The sequence below is a fragment of the Rattus rattus genome, chromosome 3 (genome assembly GCF_011064425.1).
Source record: "Rattus rattus isolate New Zealand chromosome 3, Rrattus_CSIRO_v1, whole genome shotgun sequence".
NCBI classification, from domain to species: Eukaryota; Metazoa; Chordata; class Mammalia; order Rodentia; family Muridae; genus Rattus; species Rattus rattus.
Window position 1 is genome coordinate 29,582,110 of NC_046156.1, and position 20,377 is coordinate 29,602,486.

The 20,377-nt window shown below is 42.7% G+C and overlaps 1 protein-coding gene across 1 annotated transcript in view; it reads left to right on the forward strand.

Moving 5' to 3' along the window:
* The window catches only part of Egf (epidermal growth factor), a 79,315-nt gene that overhangs the window by 28,987 nt on the left and 29,951 nt on the right, over positions 1-20,377 (forward strand). The window contains 8 exon segments of the mRNA XM_032897342.1: positions 3,956-4,081; positions 5,869-5,991; positions 8,411-8,533; positions 9,410-9,535; positions 10,524-10,660; positions 12,721-12,869; positions 16,256-16,360; positions 17,928-18,151. Coding sequence (XP_032753233.1) covers positions 3,956-4,081; positions 5,869-5,991; positions 8,411-8,533; positions 9,410-9,535; positions 10,524-10,660; positions 12,721-12,869; positions 16,256-16,360; positions 17,928-18,151 — 1,113 coding nt within the window.

A 20,377-nucleotide genomic window follows, 5' to 3' on the forward strand; every position in this document is an offset into this window, starting at 1 on the left:
GGTTGGGTGGTAGTGGCTGCACAGAGAAACCCTGCTTCCAAAAAGAAAAAGAATCATTGGGGTAAATGAACTGAACAAAGACTAGAAAGGCTTTCTTGTGGGGTGAATGCTACATGGACTTTAAGATACAAACAAAGCTTGAAGCATGTGGGGGGTGGGAGGCACAGGCTAGGGAACCCCATGTGCCCTGCTTAGAACTGGGCCAAGAACAATGTGACTTACTGAGCTGGAGGACAGCTCACCTCAGCCCGTGTGCTTGGCAGGTAGCTAGTAATTACTGTGGACATTAAACACCACCGTCAGGAGCTTCTGTTGATCTGGAAGGGTAGGTAAACCTTCTGCCAGGCTCCGTGAGGGGTGTTACCTGAGGACAGCAGCAGTATTTTGAGTGTTAGCTTTGGCTGATTTGGAAGCTAAAGAATGGCGGCTTAAGAAGATTAAACAAAAATACGACTCTCGACCCTGTGTTTGGCAGCTTCCTGAAATGACCTTTCAAGTGTTTAGCGTCTCAATTCGGGTCATGCAATCAGCACAGCCAGAGAACACTGATCATTTTCCCACCTGTGTTTAGCATCGGGGAGCGGCTTATGCTAAATACTGAATATCACTGGAAGCCACCAGCAGTGGGCAGAGGAGAGCGATCAGGTTCTCAGTTCTATCAGTAAGGTTGACTGGGAATTCAAGGGCAAACCAAGCAGGGGCTGGACACACTGTGAAAGGCGCTACTCCAGGTTCTACTGAAGCAGTGAGTAGAGTGTTTGGATTACTCCCAGACACTCATCGATTAAAAACATATAGCTAAAGTACATATACATAACTGTAAGGATGGTGATGGTTCAATAGAATAGAAATAAAAAGCGTGATAGTCAATAGGGAACTAGAATAAAACCCAGCATACCGTATCTCTACCCTACAGAGCAATGTTTTCTTTGTCAATCAGTTTGATTTTTTTTAAATTACCATATATTAAGCAGTCATCAAGTTTGACATCTTTGAGGTATAAATTTGAAGAATTACTATCAACAATTAATTCATTTTAGAACCATAACTTTTTTTCTAAAAGAAGAGCTGGGTGTTGTGGTTCACACCCATCATCCCAACACTCAGGAGACTAAGTGTAAGGACTGAACATCTGAGGTCGGGTTGGATCACAGAGCAAGACCCTGTTTGGGACATGGGGGGAAATGACCTGGGGGTGTGGTTCAGGGGTAGAGCACTTGTCTAGTGTTACAAAGCCCTGAGTCTGATCCTTGGCACTTCAAAAATAAATTTAAAATAAAGAGAGAGGGGTGTCGGAGAGTATCTATTTCAACAACTCTATTTCATGGATTAGGAATAGAAGGTCAAAGCTATAAAGGGATTTGGTGTAAAAGACAGAAACAGAACTTGGTTGTCATGGCTCAATCCTATAATTCTCTATCACACTGGGCAACTATAAAGATGTTTATAGGGAGTATTGATAGGAATCATAGTCTCCTTCTCTCTACCTTAGGGAAGTGGTGGCATTTTGGTGCCATGAAGAGGCCGATGCAGACTCCTCTGGATTATAGTATTCATGTGTGAAGTCACAAAACTTAACGTGCTCTATGCTTTGATTTTTAAAATTGAAATGACTGCATTTTGTTTCCAATAGCTCTACACTTCTAATTGTATTCATTCACTCTTATTTGAGACATTTTATTTTTAACTTTGCTTAACAGTTAATTCCCTCCTCCTCCTCCTTCTTCCTTCCCTTCTTCCTGTCTTTCTTCCTTCTTTCTTCCTTCCTTCCTTCCTTCCTTCTTCCTTCCTTTCTTTTTGACAAGGATTTGTACACCAGACTGGCTTCAAACTTACTACATAACTGAAGATGAACTTCAGCTTCTCTCCGGCCTCCACCTTCTGAGTGTGGATTATAGGTCTACACTGCTCTACCCAGTGTGTGTTGTGCTGAAGATTAAACCCAGGGTTTTCTGCAAGTTAGGCTAGAACTACATCCCCGGTCCCTAATTTTGCTTATATCTTAATTTCTGATATCATAAGTGAAGCACGGAAATATGAACAATATGTGTGCATAACAGACATAAAGCCACAGAGAATAAACAAAATTTTAGATTTAATTTTCAAAAGACTATCCACTGCTACTCAACGTGCCCAGTAGACGTTGAATTTGTATTGCTAGTTGGCAAGATTGTGCATTTAATTATTTGGAAAAAAATTAGAAGTATTTAAGAATATAAGACAGGTTAGTTAAAAGTAGTTAGTTCCCTGTAACTAGGCTAGAGTTTCTAAAAGTCTATTTTGAATACTCTGCATCAGAATCTGTAATATGTAGACAGCTGGTGTTCCCTTTCCTATGCTTCTCACTGAATAAAGATGCCACTGGCTTAGACTGAATGAGATCCTGCCCCAGGTCCTGGACAGACCCAAGCGGAATGACGTTCCACGTGACCGATTGTTTATCTGACCTGAACAATCAGGAGAGTGACCATAGCCAAGTCCCCTGCAGTTCAGTTTTCCCAGCAGTCCTGCTGGTTTAACCCTGACACGGGGAGTAATGGACGCCCACCAATCTGTTCTTTGTCTTGTCATTTCCTCTTTCCACCCAGGCCAGCTGCTTGGCCACTTGCAGCACAGCACCTCTCCAGGTGTAGATTAACTGCTGCTCGACTTACAGATTGCAAATAAAAGACAGAGATGTCCTTTAACTAAGTTCATTCAAATTTTATCTTTAGACAGTAATGATATTTTTTTTTAAAGATAGGGTCTCTTTAGACCCACTCTTGCCTTTGTGTCTGATTCCAGTGTGCTGGGGTTAAAGGCCTGAGTCTCCACTCCCATCTCCAATCTTCTGTCTTTACCTCTTCCCCAGGTCTCTGTCACCACATCTCTAGCATTCTGAAAAATTTCACTCACCCATAGGCTTACTTCTGTACTTTTTAAAAAAGATTTATTTATTTAATGTATCTGAGTATCCTGTCGCTGACACAGGAGAAGAGGAGAGAAGAGGGCATCAGATCCAATTACAGATGGTTATGAATCAATACATGGTTGCTGGGGATTGAACTCATGACCTCTGAAAGAGTAGACAGTGCTCTTAACCACGGAACCAACTCTCCAGCCCTACTTTACAAAAGTTCTAAAGAGCACTTTACAAAGGGTCTATGGGTAAAATGTAGGAGGGAGGAAAATGGACAAAGTTCTTGTTAGCATTTTGAAAAGGGATACATGTTACCATTGTTAATTCTTGACATTTGGGTCGGAAAAGTAAAATCACCATATGAGCCACTTATTCAGCACAGTAAATTTAACCTAAGCCTCATTTTATGGTTATTAACCACATGTAACAGTAGCACTCAGTTAAACGTGACTTAACCCAACTCTGGCTAATTCACCCCAAAAATCTGTTTCACTGAGCATACTTTACACTTTCCCCGGGATATTTCATGACATACTGGATGCTAGCACAGTAAAACAAAATATTCAGAAGTAAGGCATATGCCAATGGTATGGAGTATGAAACCCGCTTCTTTAAATAATCACCATAAAACCAGTCAAGAACCAGACCTGAGGTGTATTTCAGTGAAGAAAAACGCATCTTAAAGTTTGAGGCTTTCTAAACTCTTAAAGATATAGTATGTGTAGTTTTGATATACACATGGAGAGCAAAATGAAAGCGCTGATAAGCTATGCTCATTTTGCAAACTGAATACCATCTCCAGCTAATTAGGACGGCCTGCCCTGACCCTGAGCGACAGCAGCAGCCTTGTGATTAGGCAAATAAAGAGGCTTGGCCACTGATGGGAGGGAGGGAGATCCTGTTTGCGGCTGATTGGAACAGAGCTGTAGGCGGCACCGCTGTGACGTCACTGCAAGAGCACACCCCCCCCCACTGTAATCAATCAGATTTCTAGCATGGCTCTCTGTCAAAAAACGCATCTCCACTTTCTCTGAAATAAACAATCTTCTGTTTTAGACTCCGAACGATGCAAACAGAGAAGCGAACCATGCCTCTACAGTCTCTCTGAGCGAGACCCCAACTCAGACTCGTGCGCATGCGCTGAAGGCTATACCTTAAGCCGAGACCGGAAGTACTGCGAAGGTAATGTGCGCATGCACGAAAGCTGTCCTTTTTGACAAGTGGAAAGAGCTCTGCTAGTCCAGCGTGTGTGTGACTGTTTGTGACTTGCGTTCGTGGGGGCTGGGGTCGTCCAGGGCCTCCAAGAAAAACAAACTTCAATCTTCTTCCTTCCTTGCTCGCTCCCTCCCTCCCTTCCTTCTTTGCCCAGAAGGAGCTTTTTCTTCTGTCCTAATTTCTAGTATACTCTCAGATCTAATGTTGCCAGACGCAACCCATTAAGAAGTTGCTGAGGGGCTGATAAAAGGCCAAGATTTTTTTTAAAGATTCATTACTTTTATACTGTGTTTATAAGAACCTGCATGTATGTTTGTGCCTCACGTGCATGTGCCTGCGGAGCCTAGAAGACAGCTTGGTATCCTTTGGACCTTTAATTAAGATTGCGAGCCACCGTGTGGGTACAAGGAACCGAACTTAGGCCCTCTGTAAGACGGCAACTGCTTTTAATTTCTGAGCCATCTCTTCGACTTTAAGACAGAGGTTTCTGAGTGCAGTCAACAAATACTCTCTCTCTCTCTCTCTCTCTCTCTCTCTCTCTCTCTTACTCTCTCACATTCTCTCCCTCCCTCTTTCTCACACTCTCTCCCTTTCCCCCCTCCTCCCTTTCCCTCCTTCCTTTCCTCTCTCTTCTTTCTCTTTTACTTTGACTTTGTGCAAAATATCAGGATGAGCAAATTCTTTTCTTAAATTTTAGATATTTTTAGGAGTAATTCCATAGCTAGCACCAGATTGAGAGTATTCCATACTTATCTAACCCCTCATGAGATCTAGGGAGAACCTAGGGAAACTGAACCCGACTGCTTCCTCATCTAGGCCTCCTCCTGCTTGGAAGTTCCTGGTCTGTATAATCAGCCCTGGAGCCCTGGAGAAGTAACCTGTTTTCTAGAAGGTGCAGTGGTGTGCACATTTGAAGGAATCAGTTGACCTGGGCACATCCAGCTTCTGCCTGTTATGTATTACAGCCCCTGGCTTAGGTCCAGCTGATGCTGATGATGTAGAGGGCTGGCGCTTCTGTGAGAGCAGGGATGTTGAGAAGAGTCCCTCCTGAAGAAAGGGAAGACCCAAGGCAGAAGATATCCCAAACTGGCTAAAATATTCTAGTCCCAGCTTCAAGGGGTAGGATTGCCGTTCAAGGTCACCCTGAGTTCAAGCCAGCTGTGGGGGCACAGGGAGAGCCTTGGTCAAAGAGGAGGCAGACATGCAGCTGAGTGATGGAATGCTTGCTTAACACACATAAGACCCTAAGATCAATCCTCAGAGTCACAAAAAGGAGCTCCTAGCTTTCCGGGGGATTTCACCTTAACTCCATTTTAAAGATTATTTGTTTATTTTGTGTATGTGAGCACACTGTGTTTTCTTCAGACACAGCAGAAGAGGGCATCAGATCTCATTACAGATGGCTGTGAGCCACCATGTGGTTGCTGGGAATTGAACCCAGGACCTTTGTGGGGAACAGTTAGTGTTCTTAACTGCTGAGCCATCTCTCCAGCCCCTGTTGTAACTTTTTAGTAAAGGGTAAATCCTGTCTAAAACTGTGAGAAAATGGTCTCTAAGTAACCCTGGGCCAACAGAAATGACTTCCGTGAGCCCTGAACTGCTTTCTGTCGCCCTCTCTGAGGGTTGGAGAAGTATCCCATGGTAATCTGCAGTGGAATAAAGCGAGAGATGCCCTGCTTTGTGCCGATTAGGGATCTCACAGTTTATTTTTAAGGATAACATTGTGACTGTGGGTTGTCCTTGTCATTGTGCAGATGTCAATGAGTGTGCCTTGCAGAATCACGGCTGTACTCTTGGGTGTGAAAACATCCCTGGATCCTATTATTGCACATGCCCTACAGGCTTTGTTCTGCTTCCTGATGGGAAACGATGTCACGGTAAGACGCAACAAGTCATTGTTCCATTATTTTACTTTCGGTAATGTCCCTAAGGTGGCTATGATCAGAGTTGGTGGTCTTCAGAATTACCTGGGGTCGCATTTCACTCTGCTTTCTAAAACATGGCCAGTTGAAACTGGACATTGTGGTATGATGTGTGATCCCAGCACTCTTAAGGCAAACGATACATTGTTACACTTAAAAATGAGTCACAATCCCCTAGTGTAATATCTGTCAGTTTTCAGATACAATCACAATACCACTGTTATACCCCTAACATTGATGATAATTCTTAATATTGTCAAATATCAATTGTTTTCTATTATATGACTGTATAAAAAAGCTAATGAAAACAAAACCTTCAAGTATGTATAAGCGTGTGCTAGAGAGGGTGTTGTTAGTTTGCATTAACTTTAAAAAGTCCTCTACATAACGGATTTGTTTAAATCACATGTTTTAACTTGATGCACCTACCTCTCAGACTTTTTCTTAAAGAGTTATTTATTTATTATATATAAATATACTGTAGCTGTCTTCAGACATACTGGAAGAGGGCATCGGATCCCATTATAGATGGTTGTGGGCCACCATGTGGTTGCTGGGATTTGAACTCAGGACCTCTGGAAGAGCAGTCAGTGCTCTTAACCACTGAGCCATCTCTCCAGCCCTCATAGACTCTTCTTATCCCTCATTTAGTGTTAATTAAGTTAACTTTTTATTTACGCCAGAGCTTCTTGCTTTGTGTATTTTGTCAATTACATTTCTAAACGTCTCTGCAGTGTTCTGTGAACTTGCAATCATAGACTGGATTAGATTTAGCATTGAATTTCTTGGCCGGAATACATTATAAACGTATTTGTACTTCTACCAAGATATAGGTAACGCCCTGTTGTCCCTTTGTATTGTGAGACTAGCCAGGGTCCAGTCGTCTGTTACAGAGCTCACCACTCCCATTTTAATATTATTTCCTAGATCCATTATTTCACCAATGGTTTAGAAGTAATATTCTTGTCCTTCAGTTTCTAACTATTAATTAGAAAGCTTTTATAAGGGAAACTTTTATCTCATTCACTGTCTGCTTTCCCAAGACTCAATTCTTACAGTATAGGGCAAAACAAATGTGAAAATTTGTATTTAGAGGATATAATTTGCCAGTGAATTAGTCATTTCTAGGTTTGCGGGGACATCAATGTTAGAGTGTACTTAAAAAAAGAAACAAAGAATATTGTGAATTCCTGTGGATACCCCCAGGGCGAATTTAGGATTGCATAGTCAGATATCGTGTTGTCCTGGGTTTTAGTCTACTCTTAGCATGACTAATGTACAGACACATGTTTGGAATCATGCTTATTATATAGATGATGAAGAACAGGTCTGTCTGTATATCATCTGGGTTTATGAAACCAGGTTCATTGAAGTTGATGGGTAATAAATAATGAACTGTATGGAAATTACCTATCAGCACTGCACAGGAGACTTGCTTCTGGCCTATTAGTAAAGGCCCTAAAAGACTGGATGCAAATTGGTTGAATATAGGCCTCATCATATGCCAACAAGAACACATACAGTTTTACTTAATTCTCAAACCTTCTAGACATTTTAAGTTTGCATTCAAGTTGCTGGAGTTAATTTTTATGCAAGGTATAGAGTAGGTTTAAATTTCTTAAATCACTATGCAGTTATTTCTGTATTACTGTTGGACTTTTATGTGTACACGCATTTAAAATTACACCTTCTCTAGCACAAGCTTATATGTATTTGAAGGTTTTATTTTCATTAGGTTTGTTTTGACACAATCCCATTAGGGTAGTGTAGGTTGGCATTGATCTTGAGGTTCTCCTGACTCAGCTTTCTGTGGCTGGGATTACAGGCGTGTGACATCACTCCCAGTCAGAGCCTTTTCTAATCTGAGTTTTCTATCTTTTCCTAATGTCATCTTCTGTCGTTTCCTCGTCCTATTTCCCAGTGTTCTGAAGGTGCGCATTAGCACACATACGTGATGTTTTCCTATGCATTCGTCATGAACTCTGGTATTTGTTAAGAGCCTTTCATTTCTCTTCCATCATTTAACCATACATAAAATACCTTTCCTGTTTCCAACGTGTGTAATATCCAGAATCACTTGCTACAATTCTATGTAAAATATTTTGGAATTCTGGTGTCAAACAACTTTAAAGATCTTATTCAAAATAGGAGAAATCATAGAAGATTAGAGCCAGTTTCCCAGAATCCTTGCTCTTTACTTTTTAAAATTTAGATCAATACTTTGTTCCTTGTTTTGGTATTTCTCGATACTGTAGCATCTCATAAATGTTAGATTTTTTTATCCAACTTTCTTCTTTCAGAGAGAAACTGATTGATTGTAACAAATTTTTACACCCCAATTTAACACTAATGTTACTTTGTTCTTCTTAATTAGAACTTGTTGCCTGTCCAGGCAACGCATCAGAGTGTAGCCATGATTGCATCCTGACATCAGATGGTCCTCTGTGCATCTGTCCAGCAGGTTCAGTGCTCGGAAAAGATGGGAAGACATGCACTGGTGAGTTTATTGGCCATCTGTTGACTTAGCAATATGAATCTTCTAAGAGACACTGAACATTTTACTCTATTGCCAAAGCAGATTAGGTTTTCCAATTATCCCATATTGAAAGAAATTTATATAACCAATTAATAGGTAAATTTGGGAGGTTTTTTAAGACAGTAAAGTGGTTTCTAGACTGTTCTTTGACATTGTTAGTTCTGGACCAGCATTACCAATTCCTAGCAGTGTGGTGTCAACCCCTCATGTGACCTTAGTGCTGCCCGAAGGATGCAGAGTGCTCAGCATATTGGGGGCAGCTAATAAGTAACCAACCCTATGCTTTTCCCTTCCCAGAGACTTAAGCACACAGAAGTCTGGATAGAACTCACGATTATTGGAAGAGTTTCAAGTAGTTTTTAATTGTTTAAATAAAATTTGCAAAATATGAAGACATGTATTTGGTGGGATTTGGTGTTAGCCAAATCTAGAATTGAAAATAAAGTGAGTTAAGATCGATGAAAAACAAAACAAACAAACCAAAAGGCCAAAGTCAAGAGGCCAAAAATGTTTGAGATAGAAAGATTGTATTACCCAGCAGAAGAGTTAGGACAAACTCGAAATGCATTTCTTTGTCCAGGTGGCTGCCAGTGCGTGTGTTCCTGAACCCAGCGGTGGAACACACGGATGAGGGCCAAAGGAATGTGAAGGGTTAAGGGGAAGAGGAGGCCGTGACTGACAGTTCCTCTAAACTCTGAAGAGAATCCTGATGGCAGCAGTGCCAGTGATTAAGGAAATGGGTCTAAGGGAATAGGGTTAGTTCCTCGGGGTACTTTCATGAAGGATTGTTACATTTTGTGTGATATGACATCATTCCCCGGTGGCTGGTTTTTGTAGGTTGTTCATCGCCTGATAATGGTGGATGCAGCCAAATCTGCCTTCCTCTCAGCCTAACATCCTGGGAATGTGATTGCTTTCCTGGGTACGACCTACAGTTGGACCGAAAGAGCTGTGCAGCTTCAGGTTAGCGCCATGGTTGTTTGAACGTCTCAACCTGAACCAAAGAGATCACACAAACCAGGGTTGCATTAGAGATGTGCAAAGTTAAATTGCTTCCGGATTCCTGGTGGAAAATTTGATTTGAGAAGGAAATGTTGGAAGTAGGAAGTGAATCTCGTTACTATGAACAATATAAGTAACTGCAGCATAAATAACGAAGACCTTTTCTTACTTAAGGGGCATCCAGACACTCATAGTGGGGCCTGGTAACTTTAGTAAATGGGGAGGCCATCGTGGGGAGTGGGTTTAAAGAACTTTATAGTTAACCAATGTGTAATCAATATTTGTTGGCTGGTTTGATTTTGATCTCTCTGGTATAGCAATGATAACAGTTTGATAACTTCTTTTCCCCTCGACTTGAGTGTGGAGTTTTATGCTTCAGCTGCTGCTTCTCTGCATCTGCTGACATCGCATCTTTTCACTACCCTTGGAAATCTTAGAATTATGCCACGTTGACTTTCGTGTGTTGAGGGCTGATTGTGCTGATAATCTGAGACGCTGTGATGCTTGCCTAAGTCTGACCTCAATACCCTTAACTCCATAAGGTCTTGGCTAATAAAACATAATGAGTCTAGAAAGTGATTAGGGAGCCTTATAATTCAAAGGATTGTATGATCCCCTTTCAGAAGAGCACCCAGCCATGGAAAATGAATCGGTGAGTTCATCCTGTGTGAGTAAAGGAGGTTACAGCCAAAAAAAAAGATCTGAGTGATTTGTCTGTGCTTTGGGTTAATGCCTTTCTATAAGTAAGGACCCAGGGATGGAATCTGGCAGTGACGCTTTGCAAGAGGGGTAGGTCTTTCCACCTGTCTGCCTACGTAACCCCGCTGGGAGATGAGCAGACTAATATTTCGGGAACTAAAGAAGATTGTGCAGTGAAAAGCGAGAGTCACAAATGCCATGGGTTTTGAAGCATTTTCAGTTCAACCCTATTCGAAATTTTTGTTAACAGGACTGCAGCCATTTTTACTGTTTGCAAATTCCCAGGACATCCGACACATGCATTTTGATGGAACAGACTACAAAACTCTGCTCAGCCGGCAGATGGGAATGGTTTTTGCCTTGGATTATGACCCCGTGGAAAGCAAGGTACACTCTTCCTTATGCGTGAACATATTATGAAAGTGGAGGATTTTAGCTTCACTGATGACCCGGGCTACTGTGAGCTCTACCACACTCACAGTATCAGACCCAGAACAAGTTACATATATGCATTTGAGGGACATGAAGAACGCTTGTGCTCTGACACCCTCACCCCGTTCCTCATTAGCCACCTTCCTGGGGAGATTGTGCAGTATCTTCCTTCCAGTTGCCTCTCTGGAGGGGCAGGAGGGAGACCAGCATGATGCTCGCCCACAGCTGTCCCATCAGGAGGGTTTAGATTATTTGCTAGTTATGAGCGGAGGGTTGGGCTTAGGGTGTAAGAAGTATGAGCTAGTAGTTGGCATTTGATATGAGTCACCAGGAAAGGGGACAAAATGACTTCTTAAGTATGAAAATCGGGAAACAAGCTTCATGACTTCTGTGAAAACAGCAACCTAACACATAATGGTTTATGTAAATAACATCGAGCATAAGTCAGGCGGTGTCAACCATTCTCATGATCAGCGGTCTAATTTTCTTTCTTTTTAAAGATTCTTTTTTTTTTTTTTTTTCTATTCTTTTTTTGGAGCTGGGGACCGAACCCAGGGCCTTGCGCTTAGCTTAGGCAAGCGCTCTACCACTGAGCTAAATCACCAACCCCTTCTTTCTTTTTAAAAAAAAAAAAAAAAATTTATATTATTTATTTAATGCATACAACCCACCAGAAGAGGGCATCAGATCCCATTACAGATGGCTGTGAGCCACCATGTGGGTGCTGGGAATTGAACTCAGGACCTCTGGAAGAGCGGTCAGTGCTGTTCACCGCTGAGCCATCTCTCCAGCCCAGTTTTCATTTTCTTACTACTCAAACTGTGGTCTTTTCTTAGAACTGTAGAATTCCTAGGCCCCCACCCCAACCACTGAACTAGAAGCTGAGTTTTAGCAAGATCCTCAGGTGACTGGTGTGAGAGAGAGATTAAGACGCTTATGGTTACACGCCTTAGGAAGTAGCGGAGTCTATCTCATAGGCCGCATCGTCCACACAGAAAGCACTCTGCAGCTGCAGAGTTGGGCAAGATGAAGGACTCGGGATGAAAGGAACTTCAGGAAATAGCTGACCAAATGCCCTCACGTTTGTAGTCTGGGAAATCAGGGCTTTGTGCCTCAGCTGAGGTAGGTCAGCAAGCGAGCATCCACGTTTTCTGAATTGACCTGAAGTAGAGTGCTGGGGACTGGACCAATGCAGACACAGTTCAGCTTTTGTCCCTCATTTGATTGCAAATCACTGCTTTCTGTCCAGCTGAAGGAGCTACTGGGGGTTAAGTAGAAATGCGGTGTCACTGAGCAGTGGTCAAAGATAACTACATTAACAGTGTAGGATTAGGGGTGTGTGCATGAATGTGTGTGTGCATGAATGTGTGTGTGTGTGTGTGTGAGAGAGAGAGAGAGAGAGAGAGACAGAGACAGAGACAGAGACAGAGACAGAGACAGAGAGACAGAGAGAGACAGAGAGAGAGACAGGGAGAGATACAGAGACAGAGTCTTAGGGTTTTTCTTGCTGTGAAGAGACACCATGACAACAGCAGCTCCTATAAGGAGAAGCATTTCACTAGGGCTGGCTTACAGTTCAGAGGTTTACTCCATTATCATTATGACAGAAAGCATGGCAGCGTACAGGTAGACACAGTACCGAGAGTTCTACATCCAGATCAGCAGGAAGAGAGAGACACTGGACCTGGTGTCTGAAACCTTCAAGCCCACACCCAGTGACACACTTCCTCCAACAAGGCTACACCTACTCCCAACAAGGCCACACCTCCTAATAGTGCCACCCTTGTGACCACGCACTCAAATCTTCCAGCCTATGGGGACCATGCTTATTCAAACCACCACAGAGATTAGATTTCTCAAGGTTACACGTACTCAGGAGTAGCAGAGTTGGGGCTTACTGTAGCTATGTCTGCCTCTGTCTGATAATAATTGCATTGCATGACCTGGAGACCTGTTAATCCTTCATGCATATTCTACATGAATATTTAGAACACAAGCCTCGTCCTCTCTTGCAGATATATTTTGCACAGACAGCCCTGAAGTGGATAGAGAGGGCTAATCTGAATGGCTCCCAGCGAGAAAGACTTATCACGGAAGGAGTAGACACGCCGGAAGGTCTTGCCGTGGACTGGATTGGCCGGAGAATCTACTGGACGGACAGTGGGTCAGTCTCTCGCTGTGGTTTTCTGCCACAGGAGATGGAAGGGAGGGAACGGGCGATACTATTGGCTTTGGTCTCTACTTTGAACACAGAGAAACACTGCTCGCTACTTGGCGAGGATGAGAGATGGCTCCATACTCCTCACCCTTCCCCAACACCAAGCCAGCCGCTCCTTTCATGGGACAGGGTCCGCAGCGATAGGATTTCCAGGACCAAGAAAGTGACATGTATTTATGATTGAGACCACTGTCTACAGCACAGCCTCAAACCTGTCTGAGCGCCATCAGGAAACTCTTGCTGGCATAGGGCTCTCCCCGAGGTATCTTCCAGAAGGGAAGGCGATGGGATCTGTCTTTGTGGTCAGCTCTCAGTTTAGCTGAGAAGAGGGGACAGATTTTCCCATTTAACAAACGAGTACAAATGCTTGGTGTAGATAGACGCAGGGAAGGGTTGGGCCACGCATAAACCCTTGCCAAAGGACAGGAAGGTACAGCCGGGCTGAGGAATCAGTGGGCCCCACTCCTTCATTTTTCAACCCAGAGAGGCTGAGGTTGTTCCGAGTGTTTACAAGCTTGCGAATGGCAAGTCCTGCACAAACATCCTTGCCCTGGCTCCTGCTGATCAGGCATGAAAGAGAGACCAGAAGGCTCCCTGGAGATGGGAAGACATTTTTAGCGGTTGGATAGGGTAGGCTTCTTCCCTTTGTGGGTAACAAGAGAAGCAAAGTTGGGCATTTATGTCCCCTCAGCCCCCTCTCTCCCTGTGACTTGTGGCCTCTGTGAGCCTGAGAACAGGGCTGGACAGGAGGAGGATAGACGAGGGAAGGAGCTCCTTCCTGCATGATAAGGAAAGGAAAAAGGAAAAGTAATGTAAAGGAAAAGAAAATTAATTAGGGCTTCACATCTGGGAGAACCATAGTGCCAACTCAGGAAACAGAGTCCCAGGGACCAGGCACATGGGCTTGGGCACAGCTGTTCTGTGTACAGAAAATCTCTGGTTAGGGGAAGCAAGCAGGTTCTTCACAGTCAGCCAGATGTGGTATGGTGTGCAGTCACCGATGAAATGCTCTCGCCATGTCCAGGTTGAGCGTGGCTTTTTACCCAATTGCTTATTTAGCCTCCATCGTCATTCTTCTACTGCGTGTACACATGTCTATTAAATAATTGTGGTGTGCACTAAGAGGGTCCCATCCAGGATACTATTAAGTCCTAAATAGGCAGGCTTTCACATCTCTCGAAGATCAAGAGAACTTATAATCAAAGTGCTAAAGTAACTTTCCCAGGGTTAAACAGTGAACTCAAGGTTAGCCATTCCCAGAGGCTCTTCCTGGCTCATCCCAGAAATGAGTTTGGGGTGCTACTTGGGGTAGCAATGCACTTAGCATGTGAAGACTTGGGTTCAAGCCCCCAGAACCACAAAACCTGCATAGAGGGGTACTGTCCCCTTCACTCAGCGTCAGAATGGGTGAGACCCAGAGTCACGGAACAGAGTCAAATCAACTCCTGCCAAAACAATTATAACTGTCCTAATAACAGCCTTCTCCATGGTGAACTGACTTAAAAGGATGTTCTCCCTGTCAGCTGTGGGTAATGACAGAGCTGGTGTGTGGTTGTTTTCAAAGTGTAAACGTTTATCAGGGTTACAGATGTCAACAGCTCTCAGCTCCTCTGAGGTAGCTTTCTTCCCCTTGCCACACGTTCAGGGGGCACCTCTAATTTTACCAGCGTGTGATTAGTGCCTACTGCCCAGGCAGTGCCTTCAGATGGGCACAGCTGGAGCCTTCAGAACCAGACCTCACATCCCCCAACCCATTGACTTCAGCAATAACAAACCCTTCTTAAGCCCTCTCCGCTCTGAAAGACAGCTGCTTAAACAAAACCTCTAATTTGTCTGGAAATGAGAGGTTTGTGATTTAAAAGCCTTGATATTAGCTAGAAATTTGACTTAAATGACTGAAACTTTAATCCTAGGTATTAGATTACGTGGCAACTCTAAGTCAATGAAAACCAAAGAGGGGTGGCTATATTAGTTGAGAGAAAAGACATTCATATGAGTATGACACTGATAATTATATGCAATTATTAATTAACATTAAGGAATCCTGACTTCTAAAGTTAGTTGTGCCATCAAGGTAAAGATACATGTGTGCTTGTTCGTTGGGGCACTCTCTGTGGAGAACTGCAGCAAACATAAATTGTCCTTGGGTCTTTGCCGCCTCCTCCTCCTCCTCCTCCTCCTCCTCCTCCTCCTCCTCCTCCTCCTCCTCCTCCTCCCCTCCTCCTCTTCCTCTCCTTCTTCTTATTGTATGTATGTGATTACACTGTAGCTGTCTTCAGACACAACAGAAGAGGACATCAGACCCCATTACAGATGGTTGTGAGCCACCATGTGTTTGCTGGGAATTGAACTCAGGACCTCTGGAAGAACAGTCAGTGCTCTTAACCACTGAGCCATCTCTCCAGCCCATGGGTCTTTGCTTTCCTATCCCCAGCCCTGTGATCTCCACTTTGCTTTTGGCCTGAACTGAACTGAACAGCACTGTGGAAAGCTCAATTCTCATTGCCTAACTCCTGCTCCAAGCAGTTGAAACTTATTCGGGATACAGCAGTGAGATCTGGTCACACGCTTCAGAAGGGGACAGATATGGCTATAAAGGAACTGAAATCACAGAAGCAGAAGCGAAGTGAGGGATAAGGGCTGACCACCGTACCCTGTCTGCCCTGAAGCAAGCTGGATGAAAGTTGAAGCCCATGTAATCTCCCCCTGCTCTGCTTACTTGGCTGGCTTGTGCCTTCTTCCCATGGTCTGTGACCTGGTTTCCTGGGACTATTCTGGCCTCCTCATCTCTGGCTTCCAAGAGCTCCAGCAGGAGATGGAAGGTTGTGAAGAGAAAGACTAAATAAATGTTTGCTTTTTTTGGCTTTGTCTCTGCCAGGCTGCTGACTTCCTCCTTTATCCTGTCCCGTGCCTGGGACCAGTAGGGTGTGTTAGTTAACTGGTGTTTTGTTTGTTTGGTTAGTTGGTTGGTTTTGGTTTTTCAAGATATGGTTTCTCTGTGTCTCCCTGACTGTCCTAGAACTCACTTTGTAGACAGGGCTGGCCTCAAACTCAGAGATTTGCCTTCCTCTGACTTCCAAGTGCTGGGATTAAAGGCGAGTGTCACCACTGCCTAGCTGTATTTTAAATCAATAGAAATTTTTATGTCGAGAGTTTGCTGGTACAAACTTGATGAGTGAGTGTGTGTGTGTGTGTGTGTGTGTGTGAGAGAGAGAGAGAGAGAGAGAGAGAGAGAGAGAGAGAGAGAGAATGTTCATGTATCAGCAGAGAAAAGGAAAGATTTTATTTGAAAATGATGAGCTAACACCTCCGCACTTACATTTATCTTTTAGGAAGTCCGTCATTGGAGGGAGTGATTTGAGCGGAAAGCATCATCAAATAATCATCAAAGAGAGCATCTCGAGGCCACGAGGAATAGCTGTGCATCCAAAGGCCAGGTAGATATCTATGAAAAGAGGGTACCATTGGTCTGAGCTTATGCAGTTGCTCATGTCTGCAATGCTCATGACCAGAATGTGTGCTAAGACTTCAGGTGATCAGTGCAGTTAAAAGCCAAGCAGCTCTATGGATTCTGTTACGATCTTGAGAACCAGTACGCCCAACAACTTACATCCCCACCTTAGCTCTTGGTTCTCATTAACCAACTATGCTTAGTCCTGTGAGTCTACTTTTCTTATAAGATTTATGTTGCCGGAACTGGAAAGATGGTTCAGTGGTTAAGAGCACTGACTGCTCTTCCAGAGGTCCTGGGTTTGGTTTGTTCCCAGCACCCACATGACAGCTTACAATCATCTGGAACTCCAGCTCCAAGAGATCCAATAGCCTCTCTGGCTTCCATGGGTACCAGGCATGAAATGCTACGCATAGATACACAGGCAAGCCAAACCCTCTACATACAAATGTAAAAATCCTTTATGAATCACAAAGAGTTAAAAATCTACATTGTTCCTTGAGTGGAAAATGAAATTAGGAGTGTTGACTTATCAACACTATTTAGAAAAATCTTAGAATGACTTCAAATGATAGGTCATTTCTAGAAACAGATGAGCAGAAATGTAAATTATGAAAGTACTAATTTATTATCTATAATCTATTGATATCTATATCTATATATTATATCTCTCTATATTATATCTATAATCTATTAATAGCATAGAATCTATGCTATTGTGAATTAGCATCACGTTTTGGTTTGAGAATAGAGAATGGAGGAGAATATAAAGAGTTTCTTCAGAGTTGTTAAAAAGCAAAGAGAAAAACAAATGCTTTTTTGTTTTATTGGTCTTTTCAACCACAGACTGCCTAATGTCACACCAGTGCAGCATGTCTGTTACGTAGCCAACTGCAGTTCCTCTGGGCTCCCGTGGTTTAGAGCCGGCTCTCGGCATGCGGCCAGACAGAACCTTGTAGTTTTTATTTTTGATGGAAGTTTTACAGTGGTCTCTGGATGATCTAGTAGTAACTGACAATTGATCTGGAGTTGATCAAATGGCTAAAACAAAGAGAACCATCTCTAAACAAGTCAACTAGATATTAAACCAGATTGAGATTTTTTTTAAATTGTGAAGTTAAAGTTATCTAAGTAGGTAAAGTCACTTACATTACTCTAGGAAACAGGGAAACACACTATTTCTTTTATGTTGTAATATGTGCATAATCTAAGAATGAGCTACCAAATTTTGTGCATTTTCCTGCTAATTTACAACTGTTCATTCAAGTACGAATTTGAATAGTAACAGTCTACAATTTCAAAAATCAATTCCTTTTTCATCTAATGATCTGACACCATTTTTTCTTTTTGTTCTAGATGCTTTATGCAGACCAGATAATTGAGGGTTTTCTTTGTTTTTGTTTGTAATTGTTTAGCATGCATTGCTGCGTTTTCTCCTTGAATACTTCTTGGTGTACCACTCTTTAAAGTAGTGTATATTGGTTTCCTAAGTCTTGAACGAATATAAAGAGTCTTTTCGTGCAAATTTAACTTGTGAGTTTTCTTGATTGAAGGAGATTATTCTGGACGGACACGGGGATGTCTCCGCGGATTGAAAGCTCTTCCCTTCAAGGTTCTGACCGGATGCTGATAGCCAGCTCTAATCTACTGGAACCCAGTGGAATTGCCATTGACTACTTAACAGACACTTTGTACTGGTGTGACACCAAACTGTCTGTGATTGAAATGGCCGATCTAGATGGTTCCAAACGCCGAAGACTTACCCAGAACGATGTAGGTGAGGCTTCAGGCTGTATGACTTTTTTCATCTTTAGTTTAGTAATACTATTTTTTTAAAGCATGTGCACATATGTATGTGTTCAGGAACATATGCATATGAGTGCACATAACCACAAAGGCCAGAGAGTGTGTTAGGTCGTCTGGAGCTGAAGTTTCAGGTGACTGCAAGCCGGTGGACTTGGGTGCTGGAAGCCAAACGTGGATTTTCTGCAAGAGCAGTATTTGCTCATGACAGCGGGGCCATCTCTTTAGCTCTGACTTCCTTGATTCAGTGCTGATGAACGTTAAATCCAGAGTGTACTTACACACGCACACATTTAACCAGACTAGAGAGACAGGGTTCTTCAAGAATTATAAAATAGAAAAATTGCCCAAGCCCAAGCACTGGAATATCGAGTAAAATGTAGTCTTGTATAATCACTTTTCCTCAAGATTTTCCCAAAGAAAAGTAAAAAAATCTTAATTTTTTTTCCAAACTTATTTAAGAAAAAACCTTTTTTCTTGTTTTTTGTTTGTTTGTTTGTTTGTTTGTTTTGGTTTTTTTTTTTTGTCTGTCATTCCATAACAGTGCTGGTGTCACTTTCAGACTTTCAGGCATTAATGACTGTCAGTTAACAACATGGGCAAAGATTAATCAGGGAAGTTTTCTCCCCTATTGCTTTTTCAGACTCTTCAAGGGAGATCATGAATTCTCACAAATCTCTTTAAAACACTGAGCCAAGGGCTGGAGAGAGGGTTTAGTGGGTCAGAGCACTTGCCAGGCTCCTGGGGGACCTAAGTTTGGCACCCAGAAGCCATGTTGGACAGCTCACACCCACCTATAACTTCAGCTCCAACAGTTCTGACACTCCTCTGGCCTCTGCAGACAGACAGACACACACACACACACACACACACAAACACACATACACACACTCACACACAGTGCACACACACTCACACATACTCACACACACATACTACACACACATACACACACATACACACATACACACACATACACACACATACACACACATACACACACATACACACACATACACACATACACACACATACACACATACACACATACATACATACATACACATACACACACACACACTCACACATACTCACACATACACTCACACACACATATACACATACAGATGCATGCAGAACATACACACACACACTCACACATACACTCACACACATACACATACTCACACACAGATGCATGCAGAACACACACACACACACAACACACACACACACACACACACACACACACACACTAGTTTATAAAGGAGCAGTACAAAGGCAGTGGGAAATTGCCTCGGACTCAGGGAAGTCTACAAGGACCCTTCTGACCCTATGAACTCAGCCATGTGGTAAGAACTGTCAGGATAAAGTGACTGAACCTGAGTTTAATTTACTAAAGAAACAGTAAATGTTCTTGAGCAAGAGATATATGTGACAAGACCATATTTCAGGGTAACCATTTAGATTACGGCACAGTGGTCAGATTGAAGTCTAGAGAGAAGGAAATCGATGACAAGCTCAGTGCCAGTCCACACATCAGTTCTTGAAGATCCAAACTACATTGTTATTAAACAGAGAAATAGAAGATTAGAGTATTAAAACTTATTATGAATAAAAATCAGGGAGGGTCTGCTAGCAAGTTGATGTAACGAAGAGTGAGAGCCGGGGAGTGTTGGGAGGGAGGGCTTTAGGGATTTAGACACTGGTTGGGACGATCAAAAGTCTTATTTAGAAAGGAACTAATAAAATAGTTATCTTGCTAATTCTCTTTAGTTTAGAGACAACTTTCTAGAAAATATAACATGAAATAGAGCAAGAAAGATACTTAAATTGTATATATTTCTAAGATTCTTTAAAACAACCATATTCTTCATAAACAGTGAAGAGCTTGCATACATAGTTGGACTGTATCTATCCACGCACTTGGCAGACATTCATTGGCTTCTGGGGTCGGTATCTATCTGAACATTCCTAACGAGAAGAAACCCTCCCATTCTGGATCCAGAACCACAGTATATAATATTCTATTTTATTTATTCTGGGGCAGGGTCTTATGCATTCCAGGCTGGATTTGGACTTTCTGTAAGGGGAGGACTGCCTTGAACTTCTGGTCCCTCTGCTTTCGCCTCCAGAATGCTGACATGATAGGACCTATTTCCCACACCCAATTTAGATGGTGCTGGAGATTAAATGGAGC